General features: G+C 55.6%; 8 protein-coding genes across 8 annotated transcripts; 4 read left to right on the forward strand and 4 right to left on the reverse strand.

Moving 5' to 3' along the window:
- Positions 1-61: 61 nt before the first annotated feature.
- Positions 62-549, reverse strand: CGCA056_v000544 (uncharacterized protein; the record flags this gene model as incomplete). Its single annotated transcript, XM_037315805.1, has 2 exons — positions 62-220; positions 319-549. 2 exons carry the CDS (start codon positions 547-549, stop codon positions 62-64), a joined length of 390 nt encoding a protein of 129 aa, XP_037184722.1.
- A 1,308-nt stretch (positions 550-1,857) lies between these two features.
- Positions 1,858-3,768, forward strand: ADE17 (Bifunctional purine biosynthesis protein ADE17; the record flags this gene model as incomplete). Its single annotated transcript, XM_037315806.1, has 3 exons — positions 1,858-2,003; positions 2,080-3,562; positions 3,613-3,768. 3 exons carry the CDS (start codon positions 1,858-1,860, stop codon positions 3,766-3,768), a joined length of 1,785 nt encoding a protein of 594 aa, XP_037184723.1.
- A 2,434-nt stretch (positions 3,769-6,202) lies between these two features.
- Positions 6,203-8,392, forward strand: ZNF701 (Zinc finger protein 701; the record flags this gene model as incomplete). The annotated part of the gene is made up of 3 exons (XM_037315807.1): positions 6,203-7,874; positions 7,928-8,074; positions 8,121-8,392. The coding sequence occupies 3 exons, from the start codon at positions 6,203-6,205 to the stop codon at positions 8,390-8,392; spliced, it is 2,091 nt and encodes a 696-aa protein (XP_037185773.1).
- Positions 8,393-11,833: 3,441 nt separating this feature from the next.
- On the reverse strand, positions 11,834-12,721 carry RPL35 (60S ribosomal protein L35; the record flags this gene model as incomplete). The annotated part of the gene is made up of 4 exons (XM_037315808.1): positions 11,834-11,842; positions 12,035-12,260; positions 12,394-12,533; positions 12,719-12,721. 4 exons carry the CDS (start codon positions 12,719-12,721, stop codon positions 11,834-11,836), a joined length of 378 nt encoding a protein of 125 aa, XP_037185774.1.
- Positions 12,722-13,217: 496 nt separating this feature from the next.
- Positions 13,218-14,033, forward strand: GOS1 (Golgi SNAP receptor complex member 1; the record flags this gene model as incomplete). The annotated part of the gene is made up of 3 exons (XM_037315809.1): positions 13,218-13,286; positions 13,361-13,474; positions 13,530-14,033. The coding sequence occupies 3 exons, from the start codon at positions 13,218-13,220 to the stop codon at positions 14,031-14,033; spliced, it is 687 nt and encodes a 228-aa protein (XP_037185777.1).
- A 279-nt stretch (positions 14,034-14,312) lies between these two features.
- ATP10 (Mitochondrial ATPase complex subunit ATP10) lies at positions 14,313-15,435 on the reverse strand (the record flags this gene model as incomplete). Its single annotated transcript, XM_037315810.1, has 2 exons — positions 14,313-14,982; positions 15,038-15,435. 2 exons carry the CDS (start codon positions 15,433-15,435, stop codon positions 14,313-14,315), a joined length of 1,068 nt encoding a protein of 355 aa, XP_037185778.1.
- A 546-nt stretch (positions 15,436-15,981) lies between these two features.
- Positions 15,982-17,577, forward strand: CGCA056_v000550 (Lipoamide acyltransferase component of branched-chain alpha-keto acid dehydrogenase complex; the record flags this gene model as incomplete). Its single annotated transcript, XM_037315811.1, has 2 exons — positions 15,982-16,150; positions 16,223-17,577. 2 exons carry the CDS (start codon positions 15,982-15,984, stop codon positions 17,575-17,577), a joined length of 1,524 nt encoding a protein of 507 aa, XP_037184526.1.
- Positions 17,578-18,691: 1,114 nt separating this feature from the next.
- CGCA056_v000551 (putative gluconokinase) lies at positions 18,692-19,480 on the reverse strand (the record flags this gene model as incomplete). Its single annotated transcript, XM_037315812.1, has 2 exons — positions 18,692-19,141; positions 19,202-19,480. The coding sequence occupies 2 exons, from the start codon at positions 19,478-19,480 to the stop codon at positions 18,692-18,694; spliced, it is 729 nt and encodes a 242-aa protein (XP_037184525.1).
- Positions 19,481-23,506: the final 4,026 nt, after the last annotated feature.

Genomic DNA, 23,506 nt, shown 5'->3' on the forward strand with positions numbered 1-23,506 from the left:
CGCCCGCCAAACCCCATATTATCTTGCAAAGAACGCTGCCCCCTCTTCCTCAACGCCAGGTCTAGTTGTAAGTCCTCGCCTCAGCTGCGGCATCAGCATCGCGTTGGCGCAATTGCTGGGTGCTGGCATCCTTCAGTAAATCGGTCTGCGTCTGCTTCTTTTGCGCATTCAGTTGCGAGCCCAGCTTCCCCGTCGACTTGTTCGCTGCTTTTGCGCGGGCCTGTTGTGGTACATGTTAGCGACACTGTCTCACAGTGTTCCAAGGGGGGTCCGTCGGTCGCCTGGCTTGGCATAGGACGGTGAGGGGGCGCCTCTTACCTCTGCTGCCTCGGCGGCCCTGCGTCGCGCGTCGTCCGCGTCGGCGTTGGACCGCTCTCCGGATGCGCCGCCGCCGCCGCTGCCGCTACCACCGCCCAGTGTCCTCGGAGGCCCTCCTACTCTCGCGGGGATCGGCGCGGTCTTGGGTTGGGGCGGGGGCGCAGTGCCGAGGGGGCGGCCCGGGGAGGAGAAGTTGTCATCGCCCGACTCCTTGCCGCAGACGGAGCCCATTGTCGCAACGGCGGTTCGGGGACGGGGTATGGATGGTCCTTTGTTTGATCGATGCGCGCGGGCGGCGGTGGCGAGATCGTTTCGGGGGCGCGATTCAGGACGGAAGACGGAGCCAACGGTCGGGAGGATGAGGTTCGGCGGGTTGGGAGTCCGGAGGGAGGAGGTCGGTGCGGATGTACGTAATTACGGTGTGTTCGCGGCGGCGGCCGGGATGCAGGGTCTAGGAAGTGTGGTTATCTGTTTTGTCGGGTTGCGATCGGGGTTGCGACGGTCGTTCGGTGGGATATGCTGTTGTCGCTGGAGGAACGGATGAATGAGATGAGACGCTGGAAGAGGTTCGGAGAGGGAAACGTCAACATAAGGATCACTTGGCCCGGGGAAATTCAGGGCCGCGTAAGGTAACCTCGTCTATTGATATGAGGCCAAGACTGCGACGGGAGGTTCGACGACAGCTGCGCCGCCCTGCCACAATGGACGCCGCGCACACGGTACACCCGGCGAAGAGACGCTAACAATCAGCAGGCAAGGGTCCCGTGGTGCTTCGCTGGGTCCGTTTGTCTCTGTACGGGTAAACCGCCTTCCAGGGCTGTGCTACGGCGGGGGCGGGGTTCATTGGCCCGAGACAGGTCGCTCCGACCTCCCCTCTCTCCAGCCAGTGTCTCCAAAAAATGACGCTGCAGCGCCGGACCAATGGCCGAAACTCCAATTCTCACAGTGTTTTCGCAGAAATCTGCAAACTTTGGCGCTTCAGATTCACCAGGTGGGGGCGGGGATTCACAACCTGCGCGGCAAACGCGACAATGAATCCTCCGCTGGCTTGACTCAATATCTGCAATCGCCATGTCTGCCGGATAGGAGCGAATGGAGCTGTGGAAGAAGAAAGATTCTCTCTCGTGCTCAGTTTCCCCTCATCGTCGTCCCACTCGAAGGGGCCCCGGGAGGTTGGTTTGCGGTTGAGGTCACTCTTGTTGCATTGCACCAGGAGGGACGAGCACGCGACGTGGGGCAAAGTAACCTGTGAAGTACATCATCTAGCACTAAATACCCCGCAATCCTGCGGTACATGTCCCGTACTTTTGCCAGCGTTTTATTTTTTTTCGTAGCTGCCCCTCCCCCTCCTTGATCGGAAGCTGATTTTGCGCGCCTACCTCTCACACCCACAACGCATCATCTCGCAAGGGCAAATTTTTTGCTTTTCGAATCTTGCCGTTCCCCTACTCCTCTTCGTTTCCCAATTGTCCTTTACTTTCATCCTTCATTCCCCGACACCAAGCCATTCCGTCGAGTTTTGAAGGCACCGAAGCAAAGATGTCGGGTCAGAAGATTGCCATCCTCTCTGTCTATGACAAGACGGGTCTGCTGGACCTGGCCAAGGGCCTCAACCAGCAGAATGTCCGCATCCTTGCCTCTGGCGGCACTGCCAAGATGATCCGGGAGTCTGGTTTCCCCGTTGAGTAAGTCTACCAATAAGCCATCATTACCTGGGCTTCCGTGACTTGAACATGACTGATTGGGCTGCCCCTCGTACAGGGACGTTTCCGCCATCACCAAGGCCCCTGAGATGCTGGGCGGTCGTGTCAAGACTCTTCACCCCTCCGTTCACGCCGGCATACTTGCGAGAAACCTCGAGTCCGACGAGAAGGACCTGGCCGACCAGAACATCAACAAGGTCGACTATGTCATTTGCAACCTGTACCCCTTCAAGGACACCGTTGCCAAGGTCAATGTTACCGTCCCCGAGGCTGTCGAGGAGATTGACATTGGTGGCGTCACCCTCCTCAGAGCTGCTGCCAAGAACCACAGCCGAGTTACCATCCTCAGCGACCCCAATGACTACGCTGAGTTCCTCAAGGAGCTTGAGACCGGCGAGATCACCGAGGAGAGCCGCAAGCGCTATGCCCTGAAGGCCTTTGAGCACACTGCCGACTATGACACCGCCATCTCCGAGTTCTTCCGTAAGCAGTATGCTGCCGACGGCAAGCAGTACATGGCTCTCAGATACGGCGCCAACCCCCACCAGAAGCCCGCGGCTGCCTTCGTGTCTTCTGGCGAACTGCCCTACAAGGTTCTCGGAGGCTCCCCCGGTTACATCAACCTCCTGGACGCCCTCAACAGCTGGCCTCTGGTCAAGGAGCTCAAGCAAGCTCTGGGCAAGCCCGCTGCTGCAAGCTTCAAGCACGTCTCCCCTGCCGGTGCCGCCATTGGCACTCCTTTGACCGAGGATGAGCGCAAGGTCTACTTTGTCAACGACATTGAGGGTATTGAATCTTCTCCTCTGGCTCAGGCCTACGCTCGTACCCGTGGTGCCGACCGCATGAGCAGTTTCGGTGATGTGATTGCCCTCAGTGACGTTGTCGATGTCCCCACTGCCAGCATCATCTCCAAGGAGGTGTCTGATGGTGTTATTGCTCCCGGTTTCGAGCCTGCCGCCCTTGAGATCCTCAAGAAGAAGAAGGGCGGAAAGTACCTGGTCCTGCAGATCGACCCCGACTACGTCCCCTCCAAGACGGAGACTAGGACCGTGTACGGCGTTACTCTGCAGCAGCACCGTAACGATATTGAGATTTCCCCCAAGTCTTTCAACAGAATCATCACGCCCAAGGACTCTGCCCCTCTGTCCGAGTCCGCTCTGCGTGACTTGACTGTGGCTACTATTGCCCTGAAGTACACTCAGAGTAACTCTGTGTGCTACGCCTACAACGGACAGGTCATTGGCCTGGGCGCCGGACAGCAGTCCAGAATCCACTGCACTCGTCTCGCTGGCGACAAGGCAGACAACTGGTGGCTCCGCTTCCACCCCCGCGTTCTGGGCATCAAGTGGAAGAAGGGCACCAAGCGCCCCGACAAGAGCAACGCCATTGACCTGCTGGTCAGCGGCGAGCTCCCCAAGTCTGGTGCGGAGCGCGATATGTTCGAGGCGGTCTTCGAGGAGGTTCCTCCCGCCTTCACTGAGGCCGAGAAGGAGGAGTGGCTTGGCAAGCTGACCAACGTCGCCGTGTCAAGTGATGCTTTCGTAAGTTTCAAATGCTCCGATAATGCAAGCCACCTGCTGACCAAGTCCAGTTCCCCTTCGTTGACAATGTTTTCCGCGCATCTCGATCCGGTGTCAAGTATATCGCCGCCCCTGGCGGCAGCCAGAACGATGGGGCCGTGTTTGACACTGCGGAGAAGCTTGGCATCACTTTCGTCGAGCAGAACATCCGCCTCTTCCATCATTAAGATCTCGTGTTTTGACAAAAGCTATGGTGTTATGGGGAACCATTGGGAATGATTGGATCGGCTGGGATCCGGGGAAAATTGAGACTTAGGAGGCGTCCATTCAACTCCGAGAAATACCGGCCTCGGGCTGTGGAGATCTCAACGATGATATGCATCACGAATCGAGAGCAGCAGCCGCAGCCGTGTGAGTGGGGAGGGGCGCCGGGGAAATACGCCACGTCGGAAGAGCACTGATATTCAACATATATCCGGAGTACTTGGGATTGACTTATTTAGGCAGATAGCGGAACATGTGGTGTGGCTTTTGCTACTTTTACGACCTCAAAGTCACTACGGAGGAAGTTGACTTCCGGTAATCATTGTTTGTCGTATTACACTGGCGATCAGTACTCTTTCGCAAAAGAAGATTTCACCACGAAATCTCTACTCCCTTGGGCTATTGGCGTAAACCCGCGCGCGACTTTGATTGACCGGACGTATCTCCATCGAATATCTCAGTGACGGGAGTTTCTTTAAGCCACATGCAACGATATTTTCTCTCTGGGAAGAAAAAGCCTTTTGTGTACTGAGAGTTTCTTCCGGCAGTCGGTGTTAAGCATGGCAAAGTAGCAATTAAGCTTTTGAAATTATGAGGCAACTAACTGGGCATCTGATCAGTTCGTTATGACTCACACGGCTTCAGCTCTGCGAGATCCACCGAGAGATTTGTTTAGTCGAATACGATTATCGTTTGAATTCGAAAATGAGAAAACATCATGTTCCTGAAGGCATGCATATGCGGCGTCATCGCGTCATTTGCGCAGCACTGGAGCAGAAGTGGTCTACTTACACTTTGTGGCGTGATCAGTTTGGAACTCAACTTGAGGCTTGCAGCTGGTGGCTGGCTGCTCGCCTTGTTTTCTCATCCCATTGTTCTTGTGCCTGCGTTTAGATCAGGGAATCGAGTTTGGCAGTAGCCCCAAAGTTCCTATTCGCATGAGATCCATCATGGAGGCAACAAGGCAACCAGCTAGCTGGCCCTAAGTCGGAGTTGAGCGCCTCAGCCGCCGCGGGAGATGTTCGAATGAAGATGAGATGTACAGATAGTGTTCAGGTCCCGTACACAGTGCTCCCTCCCATCTCAGCGAGGCGCACAGGCACAGGCGCAGGCGAAAATATGCGCACCATAAACGCAGCGTCGCGGTTCTCGCTGCTGACATACGCGCAAAGCTGGACGCCCGAGCCAATCAGAGACCTCTCGTCTGCTAAGAAAGGGACTGCAGTGGATCCCAGCGCCAACCACAGGCGACTGATTACCTTCTTGAGATACGTATCCGTACCACTTGCTGGACCCCCCCTGTGACCCGTGTTCTCCACACACGCCCCCACGTTGTCAGCTTGTCAGCCTCTCAGAGGTCCAGCATTCCTGCTCGTGAGAGGCTTGCTTCGGTTCACACATCACGACGGTGGATGATGGCTTGACCAGCGGCGGCGCTCACCGAGCTCTGCCTAGAAAGAGGAAACCTTACGTCTTGTCTGCGAGCACCGATAACGTTGTTGTTGGCAGCGCTCAAGTTACAATATTTAAGACGGCAGGACCCCTGTGGTCAAGGGGGTTGCGTCGACAATCAAGCAAGAAAAAGCACACACAAGAGAAAGAGAGAGAGAAAGAGAAACCAAAACCCCGGAGCGCAAGCGCAATATTGCCTCGACTCCTTCAGACCCGAAGGTAAGTACTCATCGTCACAAGTGATCTTTTAGCATGGGTTTTTGACAGAAGCGACAGGGATTCCAGTGTTACGCTGCCCCTCCGTCGCCATACTGAAAGACCGCATTTTCGCGCCGGTGGCCATCAAGGTTCTCAAAAGCGCACCGCACCTGGGCATCGTGCCTGCTCCAGCAGTGAACACCGCCTTCCCACACCACGCGCAGCAAAAGGACGCCAGTCGCAGGAGCTGCCAGGGCGACGACGAACCACCGGCTCATTTCCCCTCAGTTCGATTCACCTTCCAAATTTTTCTTGCCTCCTTCCTTGCCCAGAACCCCAAACCCAAGCTCAAGCTCAAGCAAGCCATAGCACGAGCTGGCTTGTCAACGGCTGGACCTCCCTCCCTCTTCTTCAAGGTTGTCTCGCTAGGTTCTTTTTGGTCCCAACCCCAAGGGTACTCCAGCCATACAAAGTCGGCGCCATTCCGTCTGCATCCCAAATTTCCTCCCAGACATAACTGGATCTTTTCCCACCAACCCCCAGACACTACGGCTACACCATCTGTTCTTCATACTTTATCCAGGGTCTCACCGTTGCGGCTCTGCGACCTTCCGAATCATTTCCACCTCGACTGTCTTCTCCAGCCAGCCCTCCTCGTGGCCCAAGTTACCTTGCCCACTGACGATCAACGTGGGGTGACCCAAGCGCGCAAACAACTTCGAAGTCAACGTCACATCTCTCTCCATCATGGACGGCCTGGGCAACCATGGCATCCATGAGCATCTTGGCCTCAGGGGAGAGACAGAAGAATATTACCAACTGCAAATGGAGCGACATCAGCACGCCCAGCACTTCCAGGGCCACGCACACAACCACCTTCATGGTCTGGTGAATGATCCTTTCCTGCCCTCCTACCACGACGACACCTGTTTAGACTTGGGCCCAGGACATACACATACCCACGGTCCCACCAAGAGTCATCAACAAACGATGAATCAAGCCCATCACGGTCGCAGCATGAGCATGGCTGCTATATCATCCAACAATCTCTCTACGCCTCACACACCAGATATTAACGTTTTCGGCCCTTTCGTCTCGAACTATACTATTGGCGTGACGCCGGAAAGCAATATGACCTTCGATCATCACAATGCAATGTCTGTGGATTGGATGACGGCCTATCACGAGCAGCAACAGCAGCAGTTGATGGGCTATCAAGAGGAGCAGCTGCAGCAGTCAAGCCCCGCGATGCCTAGCAACCATTCTGATTGTGACGAGTCCGATTCCTGCGCAAAGCAATGCCCCGACAGCCGCTGCGAGCAGGGCGTTGCCTGCAACAACAAGGATTGCGCCGAGTCTCCTTGTCTCTCTAGTTTCTCTGATTGCGACGACCCTGAGTGCGAGGGAGACGTCTGTAGCGAACCAGACTGTTTAGCGCTGGACGGCCCTTCACTGAAGGCTGCAGAGTCTCTCATTTCGTTGGAATCGAGGCCGGCGCAGTCTTCGTCCCAGCCGCCTTCTCAGCCCTTCTCAGGCCAGGGCACTCCCCATGGACTGCCGGCTCATTTATCGATGCAGTCAGTGAACCTCGGCGGCCTTTCAGAGACACCCAACTTCAATATGGCGCATGGGGACTTCTACTGTTCATCATCTGCTAGGCACGGTATTCCATCCGATGGTCTCCCTATGCCACACGCCTATGCTTCTCAAGTCTATACGAACGGGTCCATCGACTTGAACGACTTGAACAACAACATGGACAACTTGAACCAGTTTATCATCCATGCACTGGAACACCACGTCCCTGGCCCCCATCCTGATCGTTGTCTGGGACCTTGCTACGACACGGTCAACGGCTTGGTATTTGAAAAGTGCCCCCTCCCAATGGATTCGCACTTCCACCCAGGACAAAGAGGGTTTTGCACAGATAACTCCACGCAAGGGGAATGTAATGCACCTTTGCATTCCGAACCTGGGGCTTTCTTGGATCATATCAGGGAGATGCATCCCATGACTATTGAACAACACATGATGGAAGCAGTCTCGCAACAAACAGTTTGGCCAAGCTCCCGGGGTACTCTTCCAGCACAGAAATCGATCTCGAGGCGATCAACTCTTGACATGTCGTCGCCAACACTGTCGTCGGCTTCCGGGACACCCATGTCGGCGGAGACTCCAGTCACGCCTGACACAGATATTGGACAAGCTTGCACTTGCAAATGGAAAGTCAGTGATGACCAGATCTGTGGCCTTAGGCTTCCCAACGATGAAGCTCTCCAGAAACATTGCAAAGAAATCCACCTGAGCGCAATGGCCAAGCAGGCAAAGGGGTTCCCCTGTCTTTGGAGCACATGCCCTCGCGATACTACGTTCAACCAGAAGTCCAAGCTGGAACGCCATATGCAAACGCATACAGGATGTAAGAGACCCTGTTCCAGTCCCCTTCAGGGAAGATAACTGACTGTACCGCAGACAAACCTGTCAAGTGTGAAGTCTGTCAAGCTGCACTTTCCGCCAAACAGTCGCTGGCACAACACATGCGTATACACACAGGAGAGAAGCCGTGGAAGTGCAATTTCCCGGACTGCACGCAAAGTTTCAAACAGCAGAGTGCACTCAGTAAGTTCCCATCGAAGTCTCAACATGATCTAGCTGACCTTCGTAGCCATGCACAAAAGAACCCACACTGGCGAAAAGCCACTATCTTGCGAAATCTGCGGAAAGAAGTTTGGCGAGTCCAGCAACTTGTCCAAGCATCGCAAGACTCACAACGTTAAAGGTCAGTTCACCTGTCAAGTCTGTGGCAAGGACTTCCATCGACTGGACCAGATGCGAAGACATATGAGGGTCCACGACAACAAGGACAAGGATACGCAACATGGAAACGGTAGCATGGGCCGCGTCATTAGCGGTCGCGTTGAGAAGAACACAAAATGAAGTTCCATTTTCTAGGTAGTGGCGTTCTGGTATGCTTTCGGTCTGTTTTTTTCTTTTTTTTTGGTGTTGGTATGAAATTGGGTCTCCTTCTCACTTGGGCACGGCTTACGAAAAAGATACCCTGGGTCATGAACTGGCGTTATCGGTATACCCGGGAATCGGTGTTTGGGTAGCCCCTTTTACAGGAGGGCAAATATCTCAAAGGATGTCCCGTGCCGGCTGAAGGATTAGTTGTTTTCAAGTTTCGCGCGGTGGTGCAGTAGTAGTAGTAGTAGTAGTAGTGGTAACAGTTTGCTCGTCAGAGCCAAAGACAAGTGAACAGTTTTTCACTGCCACAAGTCTGACCACCCACTGATTTGCGTTCGTGGCTTGTATGATGACTTTGAGCCTGGCTCATCCGGGTCTCTATGTCGGTACTTCATCTTTTGGGATTACTGAGATCAACCGAGATGTGTTGGGGTTGGATGATTGCCTTCACAGTCTTGTTCGGGACGCTGACCTCGAGATCAGGGAGAGGGTCTGCGAACCATAGCCAGACAGCCAGACTGGCTACTCTCGAGGCAGAGGATTCACATACGACTGAGTTCTATGAAAACTTAGTGTATCGAACGCCCCACAAGAGCCCGAGGGAGATCACATTGAGCCAAACCCGCCTGCAGCATGGCCGCAAGCCGGGGAAAGGCCCGACGCTTTCTTTTGGAGTAAAATCTAACATCGGTTCCTCGTACGACTCTTGACGAGGGAAAGAAGATCCGTTCGCCACTGTTGACAGGAGTGTTTGCGCTGCTTTGGGCTTGGGTCTCGTGTGAGGGCCTCCTGCCGGGACTGCGGGTGCTGCCACCGCGAAGGAGGTCAGTCTACAGTGCGGCATACGTTCGCCTTCCTCGGGGGTGAGTCATTTGAGGCGTCGGGTGAGAATCCGGGACGTCTGCGTCGAAGTTGCCCACCAGCCGACGCTGTTGGTACCCCTGAACAGTTGGACTCATGTGATTACGCCGCGGGCATCGCGCTCCACTCGGTCAAACACATTGCCTAAGGCTCTCGTGGAGTGGCACGAAGATGTGATCTTGGTGGATATTGACGAAAATACTTTCCCTGTGTATCATCATCGCCGTCGTTCACCGAGGGGCTGAAGTTTAAATGCCCCGCAATCTGGCCAATGCAGAATGGAACAGCGGATCTGCCCGAAGACGGGGGAGTGACGGGATACCAAGAACCCGGGGCGAGTTTAGAAGTCGTAAGAATACGAAGTTGCGCCAGGGTGGATGAAGTTGCGCCAAGGTGGATTTTGTTGTTGTCTCATGACTTTCGGAACTCGACCTGGGGCCAATTGAGGAGATGGGGGCGTTTAGACTTTCGAATGCGACTGTTCTGGGTGTGGTTCGCCTTGGAAAGATCGTCTTGGAAGAAGTTGGAAGCTTTGAATGTGGAAATGAAGTTGTCTGCGGTGGAGTTTTCGTCTTGTGCGGATGACGTCTGCTGAAAGTCGTACAGAAGTAGCACGAAAGTCACCAAGTTGTATAATCATGTTGAGATTGCCGCTTATCTTTCGTGGGGAGGAAATGGTGCAGATCATGCCTAAACTCTGCGAGTTCGCGACAGAATGTGCGAGAGAGCAAGTGGCGTTTCCTCAGAGAAGATGGCGGCGCTGGGTGCAAAGGAGGGGGTTGTCGCGACAGGGTCTGGCAGACTCCCCGCGAGTTGCACCAGGGTTGGTTTTCTCTGTTGCTCTCGGCTTCTAATTATGACTGTGCTCTTATTCAGTCCTACCAAGGCCTGGATTGCATCGCTTTGGTTTCGACAGAGCGGTCGATGAGACGAATACGCTATCGATGATTGTCGTTGAGGAAGTCAACCTAGAGGTTTCCCGTCCCATTTCGGAAAGTATGTGTTACTGTCGCTTTTATGAATACTGTACTACCACCGTCGTTGTGTTCTTCTCGCCTGTGTGGTGAATCATGTCTACTATCATCGCTCATGTTGCCAGGTTTGCTGCGGACGGAGCCATCACGTATTCTTCGGTCGATTCACATACTTAGACCAGCGAAGGGATACGGCAGTCTCTGAGTATTGGGCATTATCATTGAGAAACCCATTCAAAATGTGTATGTAGCAACGGTGCCTTTGAAATTGCTCGATTCGCTTGGAATCCGAGCCTGTTTGAGGCGACTGATCCCTATGATACAACGTCTTCTTCGATGACAGCTTATGCGGTGAGACAAGAGCATGGCTGCCAATAAGTCAGGAAATACGACGCCGTGATTAAGTGTGTCTGCGGCTATTTATACCCTAGGTAGGAATTGGGAAGCTGGCGATGAGTGGTTGTTTGAGGAATCTCATGATCAAGAAACATTTCAGCGAAGTCATTTCACGATGCGCCTTTGCCAGGCAAAAGCGGGTCTAATTTGCCCAATGTTTGAAAGTAGCACATGCGTTTATTTCGAATCATAGAGAAGAGTTGACAGTAGCTAGCTACATGGGAAAAATTGCAGCGTGTGGTACAGCTATCGTATCTCGTTGAAGACTTGATCGGTTGAGTTCATGAGTTGGAATCAAGGATTAAACGACCGGTAACGCTTAATCGACATCCGACAACGCGCGTCTGAGAGAAATAGCAACTAGCCAACTCAGGCTCTACGTAGTTGACAACCGTACCTTGGTGAACACACCTTGATGAAACCATGACTAGACAAAGGTCTAGTACCGAGTATTTGGTGGGGTCTAAGTGTTTGTCGGGCATGAATCATTGCTCGAATCGTAAACGAACATGCTTGGGATAAGAGAAAGACCGAGAACATCGCGGGAAAATGAGGCGCCAAGGACGCAGTAAGAATGTATTGCCTGCGATGTCCGTCAGGCACCGACACGGAAAAGCGTGATCTGAGGGCGGTCGGGGTCGTTGAAGACCTGTCTTAGGTCCGACAAGAATCGAAACGCTAGCCATAAGGGTAATTTTCAAGAACTACATTCAAAATATGCATCAAGATGTCATTGTCGACGATAGCCGGGAAACACATGCAGCTGAACGGATATACAGACGTCTGCGGTGTGAGGATGGGCAGAGGAACGAACAGCACACTTTGGAAACGGAGGGATTATTTTGAAGTCGGGACATCTTTGGCCCCATTTGACATTTTTGTCGGCAGCTCTATGCTACCAACCACACTCGGAGGGAGCCTCTCATCATAGAGATGTGACAGAAGAGAGGGCAAAAACCTGCGAGCCAAGCTTTTTGGTTTGCCATGACCGGTTGAGAAAATCCATTTGTTTGCAGCACTGGGAAAATAACAAAGCGCAAAACCCTTTAATTTCCCTCCGTGACCATGCAATGCATCATCGAGTAATTCGGGATCCCCGTGTGCCAAAAACGTGTTACGCCTCCGTTTCCATTTTCGTAGTTCCTCATCCCCAACCCTAGATACCCAGGAGCGGTTGGCTAATTTAAGCGGCCTGCTTGACAGTCAGTAACGGTGTCCTTTGCACGGGAGAACCAGAGGGTGAGGTGGGAGAGCGTGGGGACAGCTTGTGGCAGAGGGTGACGGTCTGTCGGTGACGTGATATCCCACTCATCGAAGCACCATTCCACTGACCCGTGGCGCTCTCGCAACCTCATCCTCGTGGCAGATATCCGATTCGACTGACCTTCACGGCGAACTTGCGTTGAGGGAAGTGGACGGTGCGCTTCTTGGCCTTCTCGGTAACGAGGGCAGCGTCGGCGGCGGACAACCGGCGGCGGATGGCACGGGTCTGCTTCGCGCGGAGGTCGAGGGGAGCGTACTTCTTGTTCTTGTAGAAGAGGCGGAGCTGAGCGCGTTGCTTGGCGTTGATGACGGTCAGGACGCGGGCGATCGACTTGCGGATGTCGTGGCTGTAAGAAAAATTTCACCGGTCAGCCCTTCTGCCTTCCTTCTTTCGCGGATCCTCCGAGGCCTCCTTCTGTCTGTTCCTCCCCCCAGACTCTGCGTCGGACCTCGATCGGGGGATTGGAGTGGTAAACGCACATCTTGTTCAGCTTGGAGCCAGAAGAGGCGATCTTCTGGATGCGGAGCTGACCGAGCTCGGTCTTGAGCTCTCCGAGTTGCTTCGTCAACTCATCCTTGTTCTTGTTCCAGAGCTGGCTGGCCTTGACCTTTCCGGACGACTGCGACAATGAAGACTCTCGTCAGCGAAAGTTCTCTGTGTATGTCCCCTTTGGGAGGGGCGTGATGTATGGTGTTTTTTGCGTTCGTCGATCGGGGACGCGCGGGGGGTCGTGATTATTTCGGGAGAAAAATATCGTGCTGCTCTGGAATCGCGGACTCCATCGTGATCAAGGGGTCAACTCACCATCTTGACTGATATGGGGGGTGGCGCTGGATATCTGGGTTAGTATCAACACGTCGTGAAGCGTCAGGTCAATTCACAGATTGCAAAAATTCGAGGTTCGGGAAAAGAATGCCCTAGGGTTATGGGAAGTGTGGTGGTGTGCAATCGAAATTTAGCGGGGATCGATTTGATTGGAGTGCAGGCTGGCTTTTCAGTGGGGCTCTGAGTCGGACCTGCGCCACGCTGTCTGTTCAGCCACAGAGACCCTCGAAACCCCGGTAATACGCTCACCGAGCTCACCGAGGATGGCCTGAACGATTCATGCGGCACCATCCGATACTTACATAATCATTTCAGATGCACGGGCCATGTGACGCCGAGCTCCCTCCATGCATCTGGTCCCTGCCGACAGCGTCCCAGACACGCGGACATGGCTGAGCCCATCTGAAGACGACTTCTCGAACACAGGCAGCGAAGCGGACGAGCGTACACCCACCACCGCAAACAACATCGCAGCGCCATGGCTGCGGCTTCTGGAAACACGGGCTGGGCCCAGCTACGGCAACAAGCGCGAAGTCTCGAGACACAGGTATGAACTTCCATTTGCTCGCAGCAAGCATCACCTCTCCGCCGGGTTTCCCTGACATCCGAGTCGCGGCGCAGACAGAGACCTTGTTCCACACATACTCCCAGTTCTCGACAGTATCAGATATACCAGCAAAACCGACAGAAGATGAAAGGACAACAGAAGCAAAACTCCAGGATCTCCTCGAGAGAGTAAGACCGCCGCCTTCGTCCCCGCCAACCTTGGCTCAGCTAACACCGCCACCAGCGCGAGAACGTCATCTCCCAACTAGCCCGCCTCCTCGACTCCGAAGCGACCCTCACCTCCTCCGCTTTGAAGCAGAACAACCTCGCCCTCCTCCGCGAGAAGCTTGCCGAACACAAGCGCGACCTTGTGCGCATCCGCAACACAATCGCCCAGGCCCGCGACCGCGCCCACCTTCTCTCCAATGTCCGCTCCGACATTGACGAGTACCGAGCCAACAACCCCGAAGCCGCTGAGGCCGAATACATGCTCGCCGAGCGCAACCGCATCGACAACAGTCACAACATGGCCGACAGCGTCCTCTCTCAGGCTTACGCCGTACAGGACAACTTCAACATCCAGCGCGAGACCCTCGCCAGCATCAACCGTCGCATCACCATGGCCGCCAGCCAGGTCCCAGGGCTAAACAGCCTCATCGGCCGAATCTCCGCGAAGAAACGCCGGGACGGCATAATCATGGGCGTCTTCATCGCCTTCTGTTTCCTCGTCTTCTGGTGGTTCCTATGACGATGCTGCTATTGAGAAGAGAATGTGTGGTTTGACGTCCTCGTTATGTCTGTTTTTGTCACAACAAGCCGTTACGACTGGGTGGGATTACCGGCATAAGGATTGCGACGGCGTTCTGGGATTGCTTGATGTTGTCTTTGTCTGGAATTGAGGGTATCCTTTTGGTGCATATTGTACACTAGAAAAACACGGGGTATCTATAGGCAGCAGGCTATGACCTGACTGCCATATACTTTTGCTTGTGAAGCCCCCGAATAAACTGTTTCATGTTTTGAATCATCACGTCGACTTGTGGTCCCCGAAAGCCTTCTGTGCTGTGCTGGCCTCTTTCGCCGCCTGCTCCGCCTTGTTCCACTCGTGGAGGACGAGCTTCATGCTCTTCACCAAGCTATCCCTCTCATCCGGCCGACTGGGACCGCTCGCCGCCCAACGTATCCTGCAGAGATTGTCTACGAGGTACACATAGCCGACCTTGCTGTTCAGGTATCCAATCGACTCGCTGATCTCCGTTGTGATGGCGCGGGGGACCAAAAAGTACTTACCCCAGTCGCTCTCCGGCATCTGCTTGCGCAGGTTGCTCTGGAACAGCTTGACGATCCACGCCTTGAACTTGTTGTCCTCGATGTTGAGCTGCGCAATCTGCGCCCTGCCATTCATCTTGGTCAGGAGCTCGTGCAGCTCCGGGTTCGCCTCGGGGGAGATGAAGGTCTTGGTCTGGTCCTCGGCCCACTTGCTGCTGTACATGGCCACCACCGTCACCTTGTTCAGCAGCGCCCGCGTCGTGTCCCGCGCTTGGCTGTCCTTCTTCGCCAGGGTGTCGCCGACGAAGTTGGGGAAGAAGAGGGAGTGGTCGGCCTTGAAGGGTAGCGGGGGAGCTAGGAAGGATTTGCCCTCGTGCCATTGCATATTGCGCCAGTCACGGAAGTAAGGGCGGGCCATCTTGTCCTTGCTGGAGGGTTACCATTAGCATGCTTTTCCCCATAGAAGAAGGCATTGCGACTTACAGCTCCTTCCTGCGAACGAGATGCTTGTCGTAGTCGACAAAGTCGTCTCTCCTCTGTTGCAACGACCTCCTGTCGACGCCCGAGTTGTCCTCTGGGTGCGGCGGGTACGCCATGCCAACGGGCCGCGGCAGGGGCTGCGGTGTGAAGTTGGTGACCTTCTTGCCGTACGCTCTCGGGGCATGGATCGCGGCCGCGGGGAGGTCGGGCTTTGCCGACTCCGCGGGTGCGACGGCCGATTCCGGGGCCGAGTCCGGGGCGGGCTTTTTTGCGGCGGCGAAGGGACGGGCTGGGGGCTTTGGTGCGGCGGCGAGCCAGGGACGAGTGATGCTCAGGTGTCGCCTCGATGCGCAGACGGCGCAGGACAAGGCCTTCCTCGAGGGGCCCATGGACAGCGCCATTTTGCGGAACGGGGCGATTGGGGCCATTGCAGCGGTCTAGCTTGGCCGCGGGGGTGTGAGTATTTTGAGATTGTTCGGCTCTCAGCGGGAAAATAAGTTCCTATGCAAAGCGCAGCAAGACGAGCAGGAGCAGGTCACTGAGAAAAAAACCGAACAGTCGCGCCACAAGTGTTCCTGATGCCGCGTCATTCCGTCTAGCTGCCGCCACAGATCCAGCCACAGCTAGGTGCAAGATGAGAGATTGTGGGACACTGCGGGGAGAACCGACTGAGGGGATGCAGTTGGCCGGTGGGAGTAGACTGGGGTCTCGAGCCACCATGGTGCTTTGCTCCGAGGGGCCCATTGTGTCATGGGGGACTTGGACGGCCGAACACCGCGAATAGCCGAGTTTCTGGGGGAGAGCGCGGTGCCGAGCGGTTCCTCCTACAGCAGTGTGTTCGCACATTCCTAGGTCTGCTTTCGGTTTCCTCCCTCTTGCGTTTTAGAGAGGTGTTGAACGGGCAATTCTTCTCTTGCTTCTCTTCAAGGTCCGTAAACCGCTTCAAAATGTTTTGGCAACGAGGTTCGCACGTCGTGAGGACGCAATGGCACGTCTCCAAGAGCATGGCCCGTCTGGCAACGGCAAGGGCTGCTGGCGTCTACCCCTCGAGACGGTTTCACGACACAGCGCACCTGCGGGTGGTCAAACCTGTTTTGCTGGCGGATATCGGTGAAGGTACGAATGAAATCCCAATATTTCTGCCACGTTGAAGACGGCACCATCTAACAATGGATCTCGGGGAAACAGGCATCGTGGAGTGCGAAATCATACAGTGGTTCGTCGAGCCCGGCGCCAGGGTCGAGGAGTTCTCCCCGCTGTGCGAGGTCCAAAGCGACAAGGCCTCGGTCGAAATCACCAGCCGCTTCTCGGGCGTCGTCAAGAAGCTGCACTACGACGCCGGCGACATGGCCAAGGTCGGCAAGCCATTTGTCGACATTGACATACAGGGCGGGGCCAAGCAGGAGGACCTAGATGCGTTGACGGCACCGACAGGGCCGGCAGACACATCTACACCCAGCGCATCCGAGACCCCAGCAGCAGCACAAAAGGATCAATCACAAAAAGCAAGAGAAAACACACAGGCCGAGGCGGCGCCAGCCCCAGCAGCACCGGCACCAGCAGCCGAAGCTCCGAAACAGAAGGGCAAGCACGCGGCGCTGGCAACGCCGGCCGTCCGCCACCTCTCCAAGACATTAAACGTCGACATCGCCGAGATAGACGGCACAGGCAGGGATGGGAGGGTTCTGAAGGAAGACATCCAGAACTTTGTCAAGCGCCGCGAATCCGGGAGCCCCGCGGCGGCCCCGCCTTCCGGCGCCGAACCCACTGGGCCCGCACCGTCCACCGGACCCCAGGTTGAGACCCGCGTCCCGCTCACCGTCACCCAGCAGCAAATGTTCAAGTCCATGACACGCTCCCTCAATATCCCGCACTTCCTCTACGCCGATGAGGTAGATTTCTCCAGCCTCGTCCAGCTGCGCACCCGCCTGAACCGCGTCCTCACCTCCGCCCCGGAGCTCGGCGCCGACGGCGTCGCGAAGCTCTCCTACCTCCCCTTCATCATCAAGGCCGTGTCGCTGGCTCTCTACCAGTACCCGATCCTCAACGCCCGCGTCGATCTCGACGCCTCCACCCCGGCCTCCAAGCCCTCCCTCGTAATGCGCAGCCAGCACAACATCGGCGTGGCCATGGACACCCCCTCAGGCCTTCTCGTACCCGTAATTCGCAACGTCGGCGCCCTCAACATCCTCTCCATCGCCAAGGAGCTCACGCGCCTGCAAAAGGCCGCCTTCACGGGCAAGCTCACCCCGCAGGACCTCGGCCGCGGCACCATCACCGTGTCCAACATTGGCAACATTGGCGGGACGTACCTGTCGCCCGTGATCGTGGACAAGGAGGTCGCGATCCTCGGCATCGGCCGCATGCGCGCCGTGCCGGCGTTCGAGTCCGAGGATTCGGACCGCGTGGTGCGGAAGCACGTCACCAACTTCAGCTGGAGCGCGGACCATCGCGTCGTCGACGGCGCGACCATGGCGCGGGCCGCGGAGGTGGTGCGGAGGGTGGTGGAAGAGCCTGATGTCATGGTTATGCACCTCAGATGATGGAGAGAGAGATATGTAGGCGTAGAATGGGGTTGAAGAGGGGGCTGGCTGAGGGCTACGTGCTGCATTCTGGTATACCTGGGCGAATGGGAAGACTGGCACGATGACGGGAGGGTGCCAATTGCCCGCGTGACTACACCAGAACGGGGGCCCGGGGGGTGTAGTATGGTGTGGTCCTGCGGGTTAAATCTGACAATTAGACGTTTAATGATTTGTAGATAGGAGGAAGGGGGGCCAGCAGGCCCGCAAGCCCTCCATGAACTCAGCATCGGGACAAAAGGCAAAAAAGAAGAAAGCAAGGGTTCATCACAAGAAACAAGAGATCACCTGTGAGATGCTTGCTGCCCGACGCATGTCTGACAAGCGCCGTTAATGCCAGTTCATGTAGCTATATGCTGTGATGATACCTTGCCCGGAGCCACTTCCCCCTCTCGGTGTGTCCTTGAAGATATGTGACGGCCCAGTGAGGATATACGGAACGCTCTCCACAACCTCACCGAGTTGACGACAGCCAATGCTGCAGAATGCTCGGATGGCAAGTCACTGATGTTCCCTGCCCCCTCCAGGCTGCAGGCAGCTCGATCGGGGGGGGGGGGGGGGCGGTGGCAAGTTGGGGGAACTAGATGTGAACAGGGTTCCTACCGCATCTGAGGCAGCCAGCACGTACATAGTTGCATTCCGTCATGTCATCAGATTCTGTATTTCCAACTCAAGGCTAAGCAAGTGATGAACAACCAAGAAACCTTTGGCCGTCTCAACCAGTAGGCATTCACCATTTTAAACCTTGCATGAAGATACAAGCGCCAACTCAACATCGCTGTCCAGGCCTCAGACGGCCGCGCCCCTTTGAACTTCCCCTCGTCTGGGAATCGCGCTTATGAGAACCAAGCACAAGTTGCCCGTCCTGAGCAGCGGCGCATCTCCCCCCGACCTTCCATCGCGTATGCAAACCGACTGTATCGAAGTCGGCGGTATTGTAGACCAAATCCCAATGCTTGCGCCGTGTTAAGATCCCAAATCAAAGTCAACGCTCATTATTCTATGCCCTTTGAACTCCGTAATCCCGTAGGATATGAACCCAGCCAAATATGCGCCTTGCAGCTAGACGGCGGTCTCACTGCTCATCCTCCTTCTCCATCATCGCCTTGACACGGGCCAGAGCATCGATCTCGACCTCTTCGATGCTGCGGCTGACGTCGACGCTGATGACGTCGGTCTCGTCGTCCATGGGAGGCTCGAGGGACTGGAACTGGCTGCGGACCATGTTGGCGCCCATGTAGTGGTTGGTGGCAGCGCTGCGGGCCGTCACACGCTGGACGAGGACTTCTTCGGGCGCGGAAAGGTAGATGAAGTGGATGAGGATCGTGCGGTCGTAGTATCCGGCCACGCGGATGACGTCTCTGTACTTGCGCTTCAGCGCAGAGCAGGTCAGGACGACTCCGTCAGAGCCCGCGGACAGTTGGTTGCGGGATTCCTCACGGAGGGCAACAAGCCAGTCCCATCGGTCGGCGTCGGTCAGGGGGATGCCGTTGGCCATCTTCTCGATGTTTGCCTTGGGGTGGAACTTTGCGCACGCGAGTCAGACGGTACTATAGGAATACGAGGCAGAGGATTTGCGACTTACGCTGTCTCCCTCAATGTAAGGGAGCTTGAGATTTTGAGCCAAGTACTCGGCCACCGTTGTCTTTCCGCAGCCAGCCGGGCCAGTAACCAGCCAGATGTGGTGATACTTGGTGTTCAGGTTGCCGTTGACGTGGGCGCCGTTGGCAGCAGAGGTCGGAACTCCGGGCACTGAAGGCTGTGTCTTGGACGCGACGGCTTGTTGGATGCCATTGGTTAGGCTCGAGGACTTTTGTCCGTTGAGTTGTCCGTTGACAGGCATCGGGGAGTCGTATGAGAGCATTTTCTTCGAATGTGGTTTGTAAGAATGGGGAGCGGATGTGAGTATATTGTGGTAGTCGGAGTATGACGCTATCGCATCGTATAAACCAAGGTCGGCAGGGAAGACAAGGACGGAGAGGCAGAAGTGACGACAACACTATCCGGACGGTTTAAGCAGTAAAGTAAGAGATTTGGGAATTTCTATTTTCAGCGCAAGGACATCTCGGGAGCAAGATCGAAGAAGGAGCGGGACGACGGCGCAAGGCGTTGTCTTATACTTTGTAAGTGACTCTGGCAGGGACTCTCACTCTGGGGCATCGATGAGGTAAAAAATTCCAACGGGGGAACCCAAGGGGTGCTTGACGGCAGCTAAAACGCCTGGAGCGTCCAGCAAGTCCCAGTACATCGTACCTGACCTTCACCTCAGCGGACTTCTTTCGGGGCCTAGTAGGGACAAGGGGGCTTGTCACTGACCCGGGACCCAAAGAGCGGCGTTCCAGTGTCGTGCCGCCCAATGACCAGCCCGCAGCACCCCAGCGGGGAGAAATCCGTACTCCACAGATGACTGGGGGAGGGTGACTTGTCTCATAGCCGTAGGGGGTGCGCTCAAGACCATCGTGTGTGTGTGTGTGTGTGTGTGTGTGTGTGTGCGAGCGTCCAATGTTCCTGACTGCAGTTTTCCATAGTCCCAGTACGTACGCTACGTACTGGCTCTCTCCACGGGGCCGGAGATGCTAAGGGGTTGCATCTGGGGACAGACGTGGGATCTGGGATCGTTCAACTGGACTGGACTGGAAACAACTCGTTCCTTTCGGTCGTGGGCCGTCCGGTATTGAGATCATCTTTGCTTATTCGTGCCGAGTTGAAAGCCTTGGACACCGAACAGACTGCAGACCACACTTGTGAGCTGAACAACCCTCTCATCAAAACCGACAGTGTGAAGGGGAGATCAAATACCGCAACAGCGGCACAGCAAGGGAGATCAACGGCAGTAGCAGCGTCAAAGTCTGGCAAAGTGGTTGCGTCTATTGCCGAGTGCCCTGACCGAACTCATATCCTTAAGGTACTGCGTAGTAGGTACAAAGCTGGTAGCGTAGCGCCGTTCGCCTGCACTGCGCGGCGCGGTGCGTGCGTGTGCAGCGGGATTTCAAGAGTTTGAGAACCCCGCGGGCCTGGTTCAGAGGAGGGTTGGGTTGGTTGTCCCAGGAAAAGTGATTGTCCAGGAGGTCCCCGGGGAGGAGAGGGGTGTGGGAATACAAACATCTCAATTTGACAGCGGCGGCGAGGGCGACGATGCCGACAGCAGGTGCGTCGCGGGCCCGGGGAGGACGGAGAACGGGGTTCGGTCAGGGAGAATGGAAGGATTTCGTTGGCTCAAGGGGCGAGGCATGACGATGCTATGGATGAATAGGGTCAAGAAGCCAAATTGGCGGGGAGGCGGTACTCTGAAGTCTGGGTACTCTGTACGCGAACAGCGGTGCGCGGGCTGGGTGGGTGGAAGGGGGGCGTACTGCTAGGTACTGTTGATGTTGCGGTTGTGGAGGAGGCAGCGTGGGGGGACACACTTTTCTAGAACACACACTAGGAGATAATTTCCTGAAGCGGGCAGGGGACTGCGACTGGAGCGAGGTCACTCGACACGCAAGAAAAAACTCGGCCCTCAACCAGGCTGGGAATGCTAGGTGGGGGAAATGTCTCCGATAGCTGGCTGAGAAACACGGGAACTCAGGGAAACGGGGATTCTGGATGTTGACTGTGCATTCCCTAGGTACGGTAAGGTACGTTATGGCGGAGCAGAAGCCAAACAGCAGTCAGTGCCCGCGGGGAACTGGAGGGCATCACTTAGTGACGGGACACTGCGACGACACGCAAACAACAAGCGAGCGACTGGCTGGGGATGTTGCGTGGTGGACGGGGTAATAAATGGGGGACGGATGGGGGATGGCGGCATCATCGCGGAGTCAGGACGCGGGACATGATGTCGGGTTCGAAATAGAGACGATGCCCAACAAGAAAGGTCAGCTGGCGGGCAGGGAGAGAAAGTGGTTTCGGTCAAGGCCCGAAGAGCTATAATTACATCATAAGGAAGACACGGAAGGCTGATGGGTCATGAATCCATGGCAAAAGCAAGCTGATTAGTGCCTGCTTTCTCAAATGTGCATCCCCAAGAAGCAGCAGGCAGTACTTCGTACTTCGTACGGACCGTAGGTATGAACCACATCCACTCAGTCCTTGTTGCGAGACCGAAAAGCCTTTCTGGTAGTTGTGCTGCATCTCAACCCGTTGCTACCTTATCCGTACTCAACCAAGTAAGGTAACAAGTCTTACTGCAGCTAGGGAAGTTGCTAAATCAACACAAGCACGACTACGAATACAATGAATGCTCTTCTCCTATTGCGTAGGGCCTCCGCCTGCTTTTCGGCTCGGCTGCTGTTCCGAGTGGGACCCGACAGTAGCCCGGGACTTGGTGCATCCATCCCATCATTTGGGAAAATTTGTGGTGTTCTTTTTTGCCCACCCCAAGTCCCATTCATCACTGTCATTTCATTCCAGCCATTCGGATTGCGTCCTCAGTCGCATCACTTCGTCTCTGCTCCAGTGCTTCTCCTCTTATCCACGGACCACGACTCTCCTCCACTGTGCTCGTTTTTGACACAGCGCAAACAAGCCAAACCCTCCGCAAGACTCCGCTAGATCCTAGTCCTTGCCCTGAGGTGCTGCGGGCAACCCACGCGCTGTTTGCTTGTCTTGCCTTGCCTGGCTGCTCCGACTCGTCGCTTTTCGCTCTCCCCCGATCCTTTTCTTTTTCGTCCGCTGCCTTCTTTCCCCCCCTCCTCCTCCACGCTGACGCATCCTGCACCTTCGACCGCCTTCTCCAAGTGGACCAAACAAATCACTCCAGATCACTCCCCGCCAACAAGTACCCAACACTGAACCCAGCCCAACGGTCAAGGGGGACCGACACGCGAGCGGACAAGGATGGGGTCTCTTTTTTCACTTTGCCCTTAGGGGAGTCTTTTCTTGACAAGTACCTCTCAGTACTCGGTACCCCTCTGCCTCGCTTCAGTTTGGCTTCGTCGGCCTCTCACCGCTCTCGTGATGAAGCAGCTGACTTGCTTCCGGGTGGGTCGCCCTCTAATTGCGAATTGGCCCATTTGATCGGTATTGGACGTCTCCATCAACCGTCGGCTCGGCTTTTGATCGTGACGTTTCGCGATAACCACGTTGTCGCCGTCGCAACACGGGCCATTCACAGCACGCGATCCTCTGTCCGTCCCAGCTTCTGCCGTAATCCGGCCCAAGGCCTGTCAATCTGGCAACTTTGCGATGCTGATGACAAGCCAACCTGGCTTGACATGCTGTCGAGTTCACCAGAACAATACCGGTGCTTCTGGAATGCAATCGCATGCACATTCAGTGTCAGCCCAAGTCATCGATCGCAATTGTCCGGCGGCCGATGGACACCTGCCTACCCCAGGCCGGTCTATGCGTAAGGCTCTACCAGGGCCAAATACGATGCACATCATATAGAGCACTTTGCGAACTGCCTGCTCACGAGACACGGATACAAATTACAAACCTACTGCAGGACGCAAGGTGAAACTACACTTCGTCCAGACCCAAGCTCCAAATGCACGGCGGATGTTCCCCGGTGGCCTTTGGTCTAAGCAACCCCGGTCACCGAGTTCCTTTTTGACAACGCTTGACCTGCCGCCCATTCGCCAAGCCAAATGGCCCCGAACAATCGGAAACTCCGGAACCGCAGGTTGCTTCCCCGGCCCAGAACTCGGCGAGATTCGACAGTGCTCGCAAGAGACGTCGGCTTCTCTACCCGGCCGGGTCGACGTCTTCAACGACAGGTCTGTTCACGCCACGATCGTGATACAGCAGTCGTCATTCTGCCGTATGCTCCATGCAATCTGACACAGCAGGAACGGCCAAACACTGCCACGTCCCAATCGTCGTGCGGCGCAAACCTGTCCCTATTTGTTCCTTGCCGATGATGCGGGGGGTTTTTGAAGCACAAGCGCCGCCCCGACAAGGCGAG

The sequence above is a fragment of the Colletotrichum aenigma genome (assembly GCF_013390185.1).
Source record: "Colletotrichum aenigma strain Cg56 chromosome Unknown KSG_Cg56_contig01, whole genome shotgun sequence".
NCBI lineage: Eukaryota > Fungi > Ascomycota > Sordariomycetes > Glomerellales > Glomerellaceae > Colletotrichum > Colletotrichum aenigma.